Consider the following 17,648-nt stretch of genomic DNA (forward strand, 5'->3'; position numbering starts at 1 on the left):
CAGAACATGGCACAGTATGACAGTTATGTTGAAATTTTTGAACTGAGTCTCACCAACCTTGACTACTGCACGTAGTACTGCCATGCTCGTGTGGTGCTCTGCCCAAAGTAATCATCCTGAGGACCGTAAGTCACCGGGTAGAGTACCATAGCAATGTGGTATCTCAGTATTGCATTGTATGCCCTTCCAAATGTTACTGTGAGAAGCACAGTAACAGGAAACTCAAGAGACCAGAAGTTACCATACCTGTGAGTTTATCCAATACAAATGCTTTGTTTTCATTGCCTGAAAGAATGTGGTAAGTAACTTGTCCATTTCTTCCCTCATCAGGATCCCGTGCAGTTATGCAGTGCACAAGGAAGCCCACCTCTGCATCTTCCACGACATAGGAACGAGGTGAAGATGTAAAATTAGGACTGTTGTCGTTGACATCTAAAATAACAATCTTCACAGTAAGGGAATCAAGTCTGTGATCAGTCACATTTATTGCCTGATCTGCTGCAGACACTGTAAGGATCACTGAGCGAGTAATCTCCCTGTCCAGTGGAAATGCTGTGGTCAAGGTGCCATATAAAGGGTGAATAAGAAATGGATTTTCAACCATGTTAATAATTTCCATGGAGTACTCTATCTTGCTGTTCAGAAAACCACCATCTCCATCTTTTGCATTGAATGTGTAAACCAGAGTGCCCATAGGTAAATTTTCCTCTACGCCAATCACTATGAAGTCATCTTGAAAATAAGGAGAATGGTCATTTTGATCTTCTACATCGATACTCAGGAAGACAGTGTTATTCTGTGGAGGATTATTATTATAATCCTTCACAATAACTTGCAAGAGAAAGTGTGAAGCTGTTTCATAGTCAAGTTCCTTGGAAATAAAAAGGTCCCCTGTCAAGCTATCTATTTCAAAATGAACATCACCATCATCTTTAGCGATACTGAAATGCAGTTTCCTGTTAGTTGTGAGATAAGTATCAGGCCATTTCAGAGAATTCACCACTTGTGCAGGCTTAAAATTTTCAGGTATAACATAGTGCTTAAAATCTTGAGAGAAGGCAGATCTCCCACTGGCACATGGGATTACCTACAAGAAAAGCAAAAAGACTGCAATATTTTTCCGTTGTCATTATGAACAGTGTATTAAAAACTATTTTATTTATTTGACAGTTTAATAATATATTATTTGTGACTATATTTAGCCTAAGTATGCCCCAAAACCAGAAAACAAACTCAACACGCTCTGTAAGAGTCCAAATAGTCTTTAGGCAGTCATTCTTTTCAGTCCTGCATTAAACAAGGGACAAGATTGGCTCTCACAGTCTGAATCACAGGAGTCCAAAGACCTATAACTCAAATACTGCTATTTCTGCCCCTACTCTGAAGCTTCAACTGTCTTTCTAGGCAGGACAGCATTACAGGGACAAATGTGACTAAGAAGGCACCATACATTATGCAGTTTGGAAAAAAATATATTAAAAAAATCAGATAGCTGTTTGCTTTGTTGTTGGGTTTTTTTGAGGGTTGTTTATATCATTACAGTGTTTCATTCATTATGGATTGCTGCAGTGTTCCAAGTGAATGCTTTAAAATGAAAGAATCTCTTTAATTGTTTGCCTTGGCCAGACTGAAGAATTTTTTCCCAAGCTATTAAAAATTAACCACCTTTTGGGTGACACAAAAATAGCAGTCTATGTGACATCCAACCCCTGATAAAAATGTGCACAGGCAGCCTTAACAAAGCAGCCCCACTGCAGCTCGATGAACAGCAGGTGGCTGACTGTGGAAACAGCACATGCTGGATTTCACACTCCAGTGCAGAGCAGCCTCACATAAACCAGCACGAAGGAAGGAACTATCCCTATACTTGTCCCTATACTGTGTTACAGAGACAGAATTTATAAAAGAGAGTAACACAGTAGAGAGAGGAGAAAAAAAAAAGGGCAAAAAAACCAAAAGCTACTTTTCCCCACTTTCAGTCCCTCTTGATATTTGCTTTTCATTCTGCCTACCTGGATTTTTTCCCTCTCTTTTCCAGTGTTCAAAATTACCTCCTGCTACAGCACAAACCACCTACTTGCAAGACAACCCAGAATGCTATTGTGTGTCCTTAAAAAAATCAAAATAAGTCTGCCCTCTCATTTCCTCTCTCAACAGAAAAATGGTTAAAGAAAACTACTATGAGAGAAAGTGCATATAATTTTGAGCTTCTTCCTTTCATCACCTTATTTCCCTAGCTTGCCTAAAATTGTTTTTTGAAAGAAACAAAGTATCTAGTATAACTGTTCTATCAACATAAAAAAAGTACCTGGATGTAAACAGCAGCATGTCCTTGAAGTGAAGGCATCCCCTGGTCCCTGGCTGTGACTGTCATTCTGTAGTCTGATCTGCCAGCATATGACAGAGACTGGGTTGTTCTTAGCTCCCCACTGACAGCATCAATCTGGAAGTATCTTATATCCTCTTCTATGGGGAAAAAACGGATACAAGTTACTGCAGGTCTCTTCAGCTTACCTCCATAGTACTGAGTGTTGTAATCAACAGAAAGAGCAGGAGCCAGGCATAGGGGAACCTGCTACACTAATTTGGATCTCTGACCTCTTCTTCCTTTTCCTTGAGTATATAGTTATTATAAAATAATTACTCTGGATTTAGAAAGCTACAGAAAGAAATCCTACAGAGTACTAAAGCAACTGCTCAGTTTTGTACTGATGTTATTTACACCAATGGCATGTGCATCAGGAGAGCAGCTGACACCCCAGGATCAGCTCTCCTGTTTCCACAGAAGTTGGCAGACAGGGCCAGGGAAAGAACTACGTCTTAGTCTCTGAACTGGCATGAAGGGTCAAGTAAGCAATACTGGATAGAAAGTTGGCTTGTGTTCCTTGCAGATTATAGGTCAGCAAAGAGCCCGATCTATGTCTAGGACATCGTAACTGCAGTGATGCAGCCTGCTCTGCCTGTGCTCTGAACCAGGAGTTAACTGGAGGCAGCTATAACCTTACAGTAAATGCTGCAGAGCAACATGCAAATATTGGAAATGATGCTTACATCCTTTGTCAAGGACTGGCTGCATGCTAATAACAAGCAACTTCTATTTAAAATTACTACTTGCAGCTACATCATACTACATTTATTCTGGACTTTCAAAGAAAAATTCTACAATAGAATAGAAAATAAGTATTTGTGACTTAGAATGACAGAATAATTCAGGTTGGAAAGACCCTTAAGATCAAGTCCAATTGTTAACCTAACACTACCAAGTACATTACTAAACCATGTCCCTAAATGCCACATCTACACATCTTTTAAATACTTTTAAATACGAGGATGGCGACTCAACCATTGCCCTGGGCAGCCTGATGCAGTGCTTGGCAACACTTTCATTGAAGAAAGTCATCCTATTACTCCAATGTAAACCTCCCCTGGCAGAACTTGAGGCTGTTTCCTCTCATCCTATCACTTGTTACTTGGGAAAAGAGACAAACACTCACCTCCCCCATTTTCAAGGAATGCAATACAGATTACTCTGCTATTTCTTGTAAAGCAGGAAAAGTATCTATTACTTGGTATACCTTACCAGAACCTGAGAAAATCAAATTTGTCATTACTACTTCTCTCTTAAAATATGCAAAAACTTCTTGCTATCTGGATTCTTAATAAGGTGTGCTAGTGGGTTAAACAAAGTCATGCAGCATAACAGCTGCTATTCTAATAAGTAAGTATGGTAAAAATATATTCAGACCAGATGCAGTACACAAAACACACATAAAGAACTATATTTCCACAGGCACCTAAGTGAGCACGAAGCTGTTTATGTTCTCCAAATATGAACACACAAACTAGTTAGCTGCACATATAGATGTTCTTTTTGTACTCAATCACCTTGCCTGCAACTGTTAAAAATGTGGGCCTGCAGAATTTGAAAAAAACACTGAGCAGGTTAGCTTGAAACAGCATTTTCAAAATCAACAAGTATGATTTTTTTTTCTAATGTTGTTCTTCTATTTTTTTATTTACTAGAGGTTTCTAATGCTCCATCAGTCCCTTCTGGGTTGACTCTTGCAGTCTGGAACATAATGAGGAAATTGCCAACCAAAGGAAACAGTACGTAAAGACAATTACATTGAATGAGATAGTCCTGCATTCTGCATTTTTCATGATAGATTCAAATTATTAACACTGCTATATTACTGTTATCATAAACAGCTTTTGGTTACTTTCCTGGTTCAGGTCCCAGCTGTGTATGTCTAGGTTCACAGATACATTATTTTTTTCCATATAATGTTTCATGACACAAAGTCCCCTCTAAGCAAAAGGCAGAGGAGGTATGAAAAACAGAACACATAATGTGAATTGCATGTGTATATTTTTAACATTCTGCTAAACTGACATTTAAAATAACTGATAGGCAGAACTAACAAGAAAAATAAAACAGTAAACACAAGTGCTCAAGTACTATTCCCTCCAGTTTTCTACCAAAATGAAGCTGCAGTTACCAAACTGAACAAAGATAAAAACCAGTTTAAAACAAACAAACAAAAAGGAATCAGAGAACAAAGAATATTGCAAGTACATAACTGCAATCCGAGCAGGAGGCCATGAGGATTCACCCTTGCTTCAGCAGCGATGAGGATAGTCAGTACCTCTTGGCATAAAGACCAATATTTGTTTTTGTGTTTCAAATAGCAGAACTTAAATAGCTAAGCTCAACCAAAACAGGTTTGAGTGCACAGAGCTTCTAAAAGGTTGAAGCTCATTTCATAGGAGAAAGGAGTGGTCAGAATCTACATTTTCTCAGCAAATTAGAGTGAGACAGTCAGAAAATAAATTACCAATAGTGTTATTCACTAGAGACTACAATTCTACTAAAATCCAAATATTGCATGAAACAGTCAGTTTTGCACATATTTTGGTAGCAATAAAAGTAACAGAAGAGTCTGATAATGCTGGAAAGAGATATTGTAAAAAAACCCAGAACCTCTTGGGATTTCCATTTTAAAAGTGTTTCTCATTTTCATCTTTTTTATCTGATACTGCACTATAAAGACAGTAAAAAATGAAACATCTTATTTCCATTTTTCTGGTATCTTTATCAGTCTATTTTTTAATCTATTAATGAACAATTTCAAAGTGTAGCCATTTTATTCCAAATCAGAAAAAAAAGAAATCAAGGAAAAAACCCCTTATGAAGTGGATTTCCCATACTCTACAGACTAATCAAACTTTTTCTACACCTTTAATGTCTCTTCCAATCCAAACCCCTCTATGATTCTATAAATTTTGTAGCAAAAGCAGTTTTCTCAACTTCTGAATTTCAGAAGCCTGCTTAAAACGCAAACCTTGATTTTCAGCTGTATGACACAAACTAAGCGAAGAGATAGAACACTTCTGGATAGTTTTGACCAACATCACCAAAGGCAAGTCTAAATTCACTCCAAATCCTCCTCCTCATTGTTTTGGAAGTGACGAACGAGGAGAAAGGTGGTTTTAAGATTTACAATCAAAGAGCATATCAGTCATTCCTCAAAAAGCTCATGCTCCCTGTTCTTCCAGAAACATTTGCTCAGCTTTCACCTCTATGTCACCTGAATTAGGGAACTGTGGCTATCATACACCCTAAAGATGTCCCGATCTGTACAAAGAGAAAAGGAAGAAACTGTAAGAGAAATGGATAAGAAAGAAGGAAATTGCAAATTGCAGACAAAGCATAGAAAAAATAATACTAATTAAAAAAAAAAAATTCTCTTTCTGACTAGACTTCAATGGCTCCAGTCTCTTCTTGTGCTTGTAATTCTACCTTAGTCTGCCAAAAAATTGGTATGACTTTTCAATTAAGTTTTATACCTCTACATTATCTAATCAAATTACCCTGGAGAACAAGTACTAGCTTTTTACTTCTCTCAGGAATATGTACAACACTCACCAACTCATGTGTGTTAGCAATGTAAACTGGTCTTCTCCTAGCATTCTGCTGGCCAAGTGCTAATGTATCCACAGAACTGGTCCAAATGTAACTGTAAAAGCTTCTACTGTGCCAGTACTAGCCTTAACACACAAAGCAATGATTTATGATGCACTATAAATAGAGACTAATTTTTGCTATAAATGCTATACTATAAGCTATTGACAGTCATAAAGAAGGCCAGGCAAATCACTTGACAATTGCCAGCATCACTAAGGAAGAGTACCCATACCTGAGATTCATCTCTTTCTCAACTGGGTTACTTCTTCAGTGATAACACATAAGCAGAGGTGTGGTTGCATGATCACACATTTACATACACATAAATGTTTAAGGATGATTTGTTCTGATTTTCTTGAAAGGAGGAGAGGCATTTTGAAGAAAGCACTTATCTGAAGGCTAAGATTCATCTGTTGTGTAAACATCATGGTTCTTTTGCAGATTTTTCCTCACACAATTTGTTAGCATTTGTCATTAGGCCTTCTGCACAGCTTAATCTCTTGTTGCTATCCTGGCATTTTTCTAAGGTCTCAAGAACATTAAAAATTAAAATTACCCAGTGACTCTTAGAAGCTGAATAGCTGACACTGACACTCATAGCTCTTAATCTTGTCAAATGCTGAAAAGAGCATGTGTCTGCATGCAGTCCTCCAATTAACCTGATGTATTTGTGTTTAACAAATATGGCTGTAAATCAGATCATATTTCTTCTCCATATTTTAGTACTGAACAAAGTCCCAGAACTAGAAAAATACTATTTTAAATACAAACCAGGCAAGAACTTCACCATGAAATGGAAGACCAGATGTTAAAGGCTGTGAGCCAACTAACAACAAAAATTAGTATCAGAAAAGCTCAGCTGTTTATGGATTTGTTTATCAGGAAAATATCTACTTCCAAGGCTGGAAAGGCTCTTTTAGTGTTTTTTTTTTTTTTTTGCTGCTGCTGCTGTTTTTACCCTTTCGTTCTTTCTAGAGACAGCATTTGCAAGACCAGTCATATTTTGTGTTCCTAGTAATTTTTATAATTTGAACTTTTTTTACACCCCTCTGGGGCACTACAGTGAAGCCAGTAAGAAAACCCAGTGTGCTATTTGAAGAAGGGGATATACTTAGATATACAGGCAGAGACCCCTGAACAATACTTCCTGTGTTGCCTGGCAATCACCATTCAAACAAAGGGTTGGGTACTATTAATTCCATTTTTCTTAAGAGGGATCATTTAATGCAAAATATTATAATCCACAATGCAGAAGTCCACAATTCTCTCTGATTTCCTCTGGAAGAGGCACTTGTATCCAAATTAAGGCAATAAAAGTATGGCCATAAACTGACTGTACAGTCTTTTATTATCTACATTTATTTCAACTGCAAAATTTTGAACAGAGTTGCTAAACATCTCAGGTTTGCTATTTTTTTTTAGCATCTTTGGTGGGAGAGAGAGGAATTAGTCCTCTGGCCCTTGCAGATCTGGATCTCAAAAGTCTGTCTGTTACCCCCCAGAAGTCAAAAGAGTACATAAAGACACAGTATAACAACACCTAGTGTAATCTTTTGGTAATTTCAGCCTTGACAAGGGCAGGCTACAGATCCCCTTGCTCTTTAAGAGTGAGGAATAATGTAGCTTTGCAGTATTTAGTTTTCCACTGTGTAGTGGCAAATAATTGTAATGACTTTAAAGTAACTGAGCCTACATCTGAGCTCTGCCTACAAAGAAAAGAACACCTGAGGAAATGCACTAAGTGGGTAGAAATATTGGAAATGTTTTCTTGTTCTGATGAAAGAATATGTTTATGTGCAAATTACCATAGGCTACAAATACGAAAGTTAAAGGTATTGATTAAATTAAGGTGGCAGAATAGAGTAGGTGCAAAATAAAACAAATAGTTCTGTTCTTGGCACCTCTCACTGTTTTGAACCAATAGTGAAGCAAAGCAGGAGGAAAAGACATGTCTTCCTCACTGGCTACTCTTGCATAAAAGTGTAGCAAGTGGCAAAAACAGAGATCACTTTTGTGTCTTATCAGTATTAATGTCCCAGTGCCACTCATGTTCTAATTTAGGTCTGCTCTGTTACTGACTTCACTGCAAACAACACTGGATCCTATAGCATACCCCAGAAGTGAACTTCTATATGTAGGAAAATGACTGTTTTTAAGCAGCACACTATGTCAGGCTAATGTAGTGCTAAACAAAGGGTGAAACATGAACTAAAAACCACAAGCCTCCTTGTTTGCCCAAATCATCTGCTGATCCTTCTGATCCCTGTCTCAGACTGTCACTAACCCTTCTTTTAGCAGGAAAATCTTCAATTGGTCATGGGAAAAGAGAGATCATCTTTCCTTTAAGATGCTAAACCACTGACTAAAACACTAAACTGTACAGTACAAGATCATGGTCCTAATCTTTTCTGAGCGCTTGTTTGAATGGTCTCTGGCTGGCTGCACAAGCAACCACACCCCTGGGAAGATGGGGCAGAGGGGGAAGGGAGGAAAGGTAGCTGCTTGCACCTCCTCATATACGTAATAAGAAATATAATGTTCCTGATTCCTAGTTACACACAAAATAGACAAAATTATGTAAGTATACATGGTACCTTCTAAACTCTAGTTATTTCAATGTAACTTTTCTTACAAATAACACTTTGAATTCTTACCTGATTCTATGGAATACAATACCACACCGTTGTTTCCAGAATCCAAGTCTTTTGCAAAGACAGTGGTAATAAGTGTTCCTGCTGGCTGCCCTTCCAAAACCTGTCATCAAGCAGTTTATAAGTAATTTTCAAACATACATGGAGAAAAGTGAGCCTTAAAATAAATTTATTCCCATATGACAAGAGTTTAGATGTTGCTCTGTTTTCCATTTCAGTAATATTTACATTCATTGCAAGCAGCATTTCAGGAAATGGTTAAATAATACAGCTCTAGCAATCCCCTATTGTGCTCTGCATAAATTGCTAATTCAAAAATCATTAATAGAGCAGACCCAAAGGCCAGAAATAAAAAGAGATTCTACTACATACATGAACAAAAACATACACCAATTCTTTATATCTAACGGTATACAAGGTGGAGAAGTGTAATCATCTGATAAAGTTTGAAAACCCCCAGTATACTCGAGTCTAAATTAAGAACAGGTTATGTTTCTGTTTTGGTGCCGCCTGTTCCTCAGCACGGGGGTCTGGGCTCCTGCCACAGGGTGGTGCTCAGAGCAAGGCAGCTCATCCCGCCGGCAGCACCCACCTGGAGGCGCAGCTCTCGTCCGGGCTCCGCTTGAGGGAAGAGGGGCTTGTTGTCATTGAGGTCCCTCACCGCGATGTACACGGCTGTCGTGGCGTTAAGCTGCGGGGACCCGTGGTCGGTCACTAGCACGGTCAGCTGGTGGTGAGCTTGTTTTTCACGGTCTAGTGCAACCCAGTTTATAATTTCACCTGATAGACAAGGAAAGTTAATATTGCATCCCTTAACATACAGTGGATACCCTGGAGCAAAGGTGTAAAACAGTATGAACCAACACACCGACCCTCCAAATGAATCAATCTGGCCTCTTCTTCACCACACTTCAGGAAAGGTAATATATGCACACAGGATTTGATCTGCTGACAAATGGTCTTCATTATGCCCCTGAGTTAGGAAATTCTCAACACAATGTCTGAACATCAGTCAGTCATTATGTCTCCTATACAATCTGGTAAACCCGGTGAGTAAAACTGATCCAACCTTCTCCATCTGCCCCACCACACTCAATTCAGCTGAACATTTGCAGCTGACCAGAATACTTCATGCAAATAACCACACATTATTGTAAGATCTTCTTGGTTAACTCCTAGTACCCTGTCTGCCTTTAAACTTCTATAAATGTACTCAACAAGAACTTGCTTTGAAATGACAGTTTTATTCTTAAAGAGAAATTCTAGGAAAGACTGCATGAGGTCAGGATTGCGGGGAAAAGGAGTTTTAAACAGCAGTTCTTTGCTCGCTACATACCATTTTCCTGAATTGGATTGTCTGCAGTGCTTGTGGTTTCCCTTCCTCTGGGCTCTCCATATTCTGTGGTGCCACACTGTGTGCCTATAGTGTTGACTACTCAATGTGCTTGGGATTCACTACAGAGTATGCCCTGTGCCATGAAAAATGTCTCTCAGCACACTGGCTTTCTGTGGTGCCATGTACAACGTAAACTCAGTTTTGATGTAACTTACAGAAGTTTTCATAAGCATTTTTAAAGACTGTAATTGTCAGATGCCATAGTTACCTTTACAGTTATTTATGGCTGATCTGTACCTTTCAATTCAACACAGGCAATTAAGTTCCACATATGATCTATCGAAGCTATAACTTAAAATTCCTTTTAATTTATTAAACATTGAGACTTATGAGCAAGTGACCAGATTGAAGTAATGAAAAAAATAAAATCCTAACGGTGAGTTCATTCTTCATGAACATGTATTAGATTTATTTCATTTCTCAAATTGTGAAGCTCTGAGTTGGAATACTCATATACCAACCCAAGAGATTCACAGCAGTTCCTGAAAGCTTTACACTGTACGTTCATTCCCTTGGGGAACGCTGCTTTCCAAAAGCAATACTAGGCAGATTACAAATCATAAAATGCTACCTGTGTTGGAATTCATCTTGAAATATTTTCCATCAGACAAGAGGAAATAGGAAAGTTGTCCATTTCTTCCTGAGTCCTTGTCAATAGCCGTAATGGTGCCAACCACACCCCGGGGAAGTGGATTTTCCTCCATTTCAAAGAAGTAGCTCTCATGAGTAAACATAGGAGAATTATCATTTTCATCCAGGACATTAACTATTACCAATGTACTTGCATTTTGCCTGGAGTTTGTGTCCTCAGAAGTGCTGACCAAGGCTCTAAAACTTAGTATCTGTGCACATTCATAGTTCAAACGTTTCCGAAGATAAATCCAGCCAGTATCAGAGCTGATTCCAAATGCAACAGAATCTATATTAGGCTCTAAGGAATACGACAGCTTGGAGGTAACACTGTGTAGATCAAGCGAGTGGGCTTGAACCTGAAGGATATGGGCACCCAGAGAGGTAGCTTCACTGATTTCTACTTGATACACCATGTTTTGAAAAACCAAAGTGGGGCCCATCTTCTGCTCTTCAATAATCACTGTCAACATTAGCAAAGACATCAGAGGAGGACTTCCACAGTCCTCAGCTGCTATGTGTAGAGTATATTCCTGCTGTACATCCGCAAACACTGTCCTGGTAAGGTTTATCACTCCAAGGCTTGGATCAATGCTAAATGCATTTGATTGCTTGCTTGCAATACTATATTTGATTGCCCCATTTAGGCCACTGTCTTTGTCTTCTGCATGAGCAATGTAGACAGCAGTGCCAGGAGGCTGAGTATGTGAAATAGTTACCTTATCAGATCTGGTAAGAAATACCGGATGATTGTCATTAACATCTATCACGGATACGTTGACCTGGGTGCTACTGTAGACTGGGAAGTTACCCAACTGTGACTGAATGGTGAGCACCACAACTGACTGAGTTTCATGGTCAAGTTGTTTTTTGGTGCGGATGATACCAAACTGGGGATCAATAGAGAATCTTCCATGGGTATCACCGGAGGAAATTCGGTAAGAAACCACTTCTAAAGAATCTAGAAATGAAAATAACCATAAAAATGTAAATAACATTAAAGTGATAACATTAAGGTTGGTAAGAACATCTGTGATGAATGTATGCTGTTAAATTTGGCAAAATAAATGCAAGCTACACAGATGTTTGACTTTCTTGGGCTTTTCATGCTTCCTTCTTCCTGTCCATGGAGCCCTTCAGTAAAATAAAAACTGGACAGGCTGCAATGACTTTATACATTTTGTCCACTTCTGCACCATTTGATTTTCATCTCATCAGCGTGATAAAATTCTATAGAGAAAATAGTACAATAGCCTCTTGTGTTTCTTTGATCTAAAACATAGAAAAATATCCCTATAAATTAGTTTTAAGGGAGTAATTTCACTACACACAGGCATTCACTATTTTACTGAACTTACTGTTTATGGATGACCATTGCTAGAACCCTGATACATCAGATGGTACCTAACACAAAAGCTATCTACAGGTTCAGAATTATTACCAAGGCCACTCCACAGGTGCAACCATACCCTAAGGACAGTGGTCAAAGCACTGGCCTTCCAAGAAGAAAACAGGAGAAACTGATTAATCAAACTTATATAAAACCTCTGCCTCTATCACCTTACAGGTACAGACCCATCATCAAACTGATACATGGACTCATGGCTGCCACTGCTCTACACAGGAACCAAATATATATTGCTCTCAAGACAGGGTCTTTTATGTCTAAGGCTTGGCAGGAGCTAATCCATTTCCCTCTAAAATAATAAATAAAACAAATTGATTAAATACATTTTCAAAAGGTCGCATAAACATTCATCTGGACTTCACCACTTAATTTGGGAAAATGCAGGGGTTTTTGGGTTTTGTGTGTTTGGGTTTGGTTTGGGGTTTTTTTGTGGTGGGAGGGGGTGATTTTTTTTGCAACGGAACTTCATCCAGATTCCCTGAAACTTCCAAATTGTCTCTGCTTGTGAGTATTGCTCTGAGATTTGTCTTGCAGGGCTAATGGTTTCAGATAAGCCACACTATGACACAGACACTTCCTCACCCTTTCACAACATGCTTCCTATCTCCCCATTTACAATTATAGAAATCCACCTGAAAGAAAATGGAGGCAGCTGCCAATCCCCGTGGACCACCAAGGAGAGTACCACGAATATCCATCTGTTCTAAAGAGCATCCTGATACAGCAGTGATTAACACCAGCTGCTGTAAATACCAACAGTAAATACTACTTAATGCTGGACAGACTGAATGAATAGTATGAAAGTTGGTGGGTTTTTTTTAAGTATCTGCAAATATTTCCAGTTAATGGTCACAACAAAAATGCAATGTAATCTCTGAGTGAGCATGCAACTTACTTGGAGGCTCTCTGGCCTTTACAGTGCCAACTGGGCTGTCTTCAGGTACATCTTCAGGAACAGAAAAAATATACTGGGATCTCTCAAATACGGCAGGGGACAAAGTGGTCTGAAGGATGTTTACTGTGATGGCTGCATTGGTGGCAGAGGGAAGGCCACCCCCATCCTGTGCAGAAACAGTCAGGAAGAGGGTAGAATGTTCCAGGTGGCCGAGAGCTGAGATCAGGTAAATAATTCCTGAAAGTAAATGGAAAGTCTCCAAATAAAACATCCACACAAACAGGGTTGAAGCCCCAAAATAGAAATCTTAGAAGGAACAGGCTCTGTGGAAAGTACCTGGGAAGCAATTACTTGCTGTCTAATCACAACTTGCTGGTAAAATAGTAACAGTAAATTCTAAGATCTGTTGAGTTTGTGAGCTGCTAACCATTACATTTTATACAAACTACATTAAATGTTATTCTTTGAAAAATGCAATGGTCTGTCCAGAAACACAAGATTTTGGATGTGTCTTGCTCAAGATAAATACATTTTCATCCTTTAACTGTGATGAATGAGACTGTCTCCAAATACATTCTCTTCTGAGTCTAAAATAAGTCTTTAGCAATATCAGATAATTATGCACAATTTTCAAATACTCTGTATATTACCACAGACACCCACATCTAACTATTATTACATTAGATAGAGTATGGGTAGAAAGAATGAACATGGCAAGAGAACTACCCAGTCTTCTAAGCTTATATGACCTTAAAAGAAAGCTTTGCGTGAAGACTTCAGTCTCAGCAATGAGAATTACATCCAAAACATAGCTTTCTATGGGATGTTCATAATGATTCACAACAATTATACAAAACTGACATTTTTATTGTACTGTGAGAAACAGTCATTCATTATCCTTTGCAAGCAAACTAATTATTTATACATGAATATATTAATCCACAAATAAATCAATAGCTTTCAGAGAACTCTGAAATGTCTGGTCTAAGTTAACACGAACACCTAAAAATTTAGGGGAACACAAAATCATAGAGCAATATAGCAGATCACATTATGATTGTTCATAAACTGTGTAACTAAATTATAATCTGAGGCACAGTCAAAGCCCAAGTGCTTTCACCCAGGTAAAAGGTAGAGCAAGGAAATGTACTTATGTCCTACAGAGTATTAATACTGGTTTGTCTTATCCTTCCCGGCATCTTCTCTACTGTTGAGCAGAAGAAACACTTATTCTGAGGTGATTAAAATCCCTCATTATTCTAAGACCCTTTGGTGGTCACAGATTTTGCAACACACAGAGTAACAACTATTTGTAAAGTAAGTTTTTCAACATGAAAATGAAGATGAGAGGTGAAAAAATGCTAGAAAACTCTTCTTGGCAGTGACTGCAAATGCTAAAATCACGGTGAGCTAAGTAGTAAGGTTGCCATAAACTCAAGTGATTCAGCTAATAGGACAACATTCTACCTACTAACAGATATTTTTAGGAAAGCACTGATGTTTTTTGCAGAAGCTGGTGAAGACACAAATCCTCCAGCAGCTCAGTAAAACCAGACCTTTAAACTCTGAACTACCTTTGTAATTTTCTGGCTCTGAAGACAGGTTTAATAGGGTAATGTTTTAGCATTCAAGTTGAACATTTAGTGGTCCTATTTGTCAGACAGGGTAAAAATTAGATTTAACTTAAAATGCTTTAAGAGAATCACTGTGTGGTTCAGCTACAATATATCTCCTCAAAATTTAGTGTGAAGCCACAACTTTAATTTGATGCAATGCATTTTTAAGCAGAATAAAGGAAAATACATAAAAACTTCATAAATATTCAAAAGTGCATGCAGCATACTTTCCATTTATACTGCCAGGACATTATAATAACAAACTGTGTCTTGACCTGCTCAAAATGCATTTAAAGAGACTTCATAATCAAGGAAAAGTGCTTTCCCATAACAGCAAAGGACACTTAATCCAATATGACAAACCACAGTAAAAACCCAGAGATAACAGATTCAGAATTCATTGCTGATCCATCTCCTATGACAATAACCAATACACTTTCAAGAATCAACCTTGTTTTGCCCTTTTTTCCCCCCCCCCCATCTTCTCATGATTGGTTTTTACAAGTAGGTAGACAGCTTGACAAAAGAGTCTTCCAAGGACAAACTTCTGGCATTTCCTGAGGTAATCTGAGCAACTATATCTCGAAGGAAAAAGGGTTTTAACCTTTTTCCTCCAGAGGTTAAAATGTATATACATGGAATTTAAACACTGTTGCTGTCAAATTAAATGAAACTAATCAAATGGACTGCATTTTACTAACTTGACCAATTGGGTATGTTTCTATTGACAAAGCCAATAATATCTCATTCCCATTTTGGATACTTCAAGATATATGTGAAGAGTGGAAAAACCCCTACAGAAAACCATTAAGTTGAAATTCTTACTCTCAAAGCAATAACTAAATATTTCAGAACATCCCTTAGCAAAGGGTGGAGCAAACAGTGCTCCACTCCAGGAACTCTGAAGAGTTGGTGGAACAGAAATATTTCAGAACCAAAATTCCTTCTCTCCTGTCCTAGGAAGATTACAGCACAGTCCATGGCAATACAGCTACAGAGAGCAGACAAAATAAAACAAATGGATAAAAGATTTTGTTTTCTCTCTTCATTCTTTTGCTGTGTCCTAAGGAGGACAGGGAATAGTCAATACATCTTGCCAACTCAGTCCTCTCTTGCAGGACCACGGACACCCTAAAAACAGTGGAAGATTCCAAGTAAAAAGTGTATGTCTTCCATATGGTTCCTTCCAGCCTCAAAACTGTAATATGAAGGAAATTTTATAACCCAGTTTGTCTTTTAATTATATACATCCTGATTCTTTCAGCATTTGTACAACTGGGCATTAACTTTGCATCTGGTGATATATATTCTATACAGACAGTTGAGACAGCTCTACCATATGTTGGGGAACATGCCACATTAGGCTCTGTTATTGTACTATAAGACAGGAAAGAACCTGTAAAAAGCAAGCGGCATCTGGGATCCTAATTCCTATACAGTTAGGTAAAACACCAAACTGTGACTAAAACAGAAAGGCATGACCACTTGGGTCAAAAGCAGCTGCCACCATACCTCAGAGCAGGCTGGCTAGGTGTACTTCATCTGCTGAAGTATGGTGAAGGAGATCCCCTAGTACTACACTGCAAAGGCAGAAACATGGGGCTAATGCAAGAAGCACACAGCAGGAACTAGCTGTGCCTTCAGTGTGCTAAACTCAGAGGTATGCTGTGCTGAGTAACAGGCTGAACATGAAACAGTTTTCCTTTCTTTCCCAGTCTGTAATTAAGACAATGGCTTATTACTGTTACTATCATAGTCTGCAAATTCTGGCTTCAGAGAACTTAGGTTGCTGTGGTATAGAATACATTCTTCCATTATGAAAAAACAGTTTCTAGAGACACTGGTGCTAGAAAGGGAATAATGAGAGGGCTCCTCTGCAAGGAATATTTTACAGATACCAAAGCTCCTCTCAGCAGGAGATCACACAGACGTGAGTGTGGTTCTACTTTAAGAAGTCACTTTGTGAAAAATGCTATCTCCTTTCTTACAGCTTGGCTCTCCATATACATTGACAGTCTTAGCTGCTGTCTTTAATAACATTTATTTCCATTTTTTACGTGTATTTTTTATATTACTGCAGTGCCTTGAAGATTTTACCTCTGGTAATTCCTCGTTCTGCAGGAAAGAGTTGGAATCAATTCTGCCTCACAAGTGAGCAATCATACAACTACATACCAGATGAAGCATTAACATCCAGCCTCACACCCTGGCAATCTCATTTGCTTGACTAAATCTGCATTGGTGTAAATGACTGCAGATTCCAACCTTTATAAATAAATAAAAAAGACCCAGAGACTGCCTGTCAGAATTTGCATAAACATTTTAGACAGCCACATTGGAAGTTGCAGGCGTTTTGCTGCAGAGCAATCTATGCTAACTGGCTAGCATAAACCGTTACAGTGGTTTTGGGGTTTCAGTGTATGGTGAGACCTCCTACTAATGAAGGGCAAAACCACGACTGTCAACTCTTTGACCTGCTTTATACTTCCTCACTCACTGTACATGCCAGGGCACTAACTTCCAAGAATTTTTTGCTTTCCACTTTGTGCGTATCAATAAAAGATAAAAGGAAGCCAATGATGACTTGGAATCTGCAAACACATACGTGAAAGACAGGACTCTGCAGCAACTGCCATCTTCTGGCAATGACAAAATTTCTTGTGGGATTTTGTTGATCTTATTTTTGTGGAGATGCACCCTACTCCACAGGTGAGTTAGCTGCTGAGTGCTGCTTCTCAAGACCTATAAACAGGTGTCAGGAGCCCACATACACTGATTCTTTTGAAATGTATTTCTGATCATCTTCATGATTCTGTGTTCAGTCTTAACATTACAACAGCATACATCACCAAAGCAGGTTCACTCGCTAAAGCACTTTTTGTACAGCAGAAATAATACTGGTTATCCCAATAGATTTTGCACACATACCTCTACCTGACTGCTCTGAAAACCTATCTAGTTTTCCACAGGGTCCTCATGTAAGCAAAGCAAAAAAAAAAGCCCTACATTTATAGCCATTCATAGGTAAACAAAACATTTTCCACTAGACAAGCACTGCCAAGGCAAAGATAAAAATCAGGACAGAAT

At 38.5% G+C, this 17,648-nt stretch overlaps 1 protein-coding gene across 1 annotated transcript in view; it reads right to left on the reverse strand.

Annotated features, from left to right (window-relative positions):
• The window catches only part of DCHS2 (dachsous cadherin-related 2), a 114,937-nt gene that overhangs the window by 33,303 nt on the left and 63,986 nt on the right, over positions 1-17,648 (reverse strand). The window contains exons 4-9 of the mRNA XM_051618287.1: positions 12,946-13,182; positions 10,584-11,603; positions 9,209-9,396; positions 8,620-8,719; positions 2,309-2,466; positions 247-1,087 (exon numbers count right to left, since the gene is read on the reverse strand). Of these exons, the coding sequence (XP_051474247.1) occupies positions 247-1,087; positions 2,309-2,466; positions 8,620-8,719; positions 9,209-9,396; positions 10,584-11,603; positions 12,946-13,182 (2,544 nt within the window). The remainder of the gene's footprint in view (positions 1-246; positions 1,088-2,308; positions 2,467-8,619; positions 8,720-9,208; positions 9,397-10,583; positions 11,604-12,945; positions 13,183-17,648) is intronic.

Source organism: Apus apus, chromosome 4 (assembly GCF_020740795.1).
Source record: "Apus apus isolate bApuApu2 chromosome 4, bApuApu2.pri.cur, whole genome shotgun sequence".
NCBI lineage: Eukaryota > Metazoa > Chordata > Aves > Apodiformes > Apodidae > Apus > Apus apus.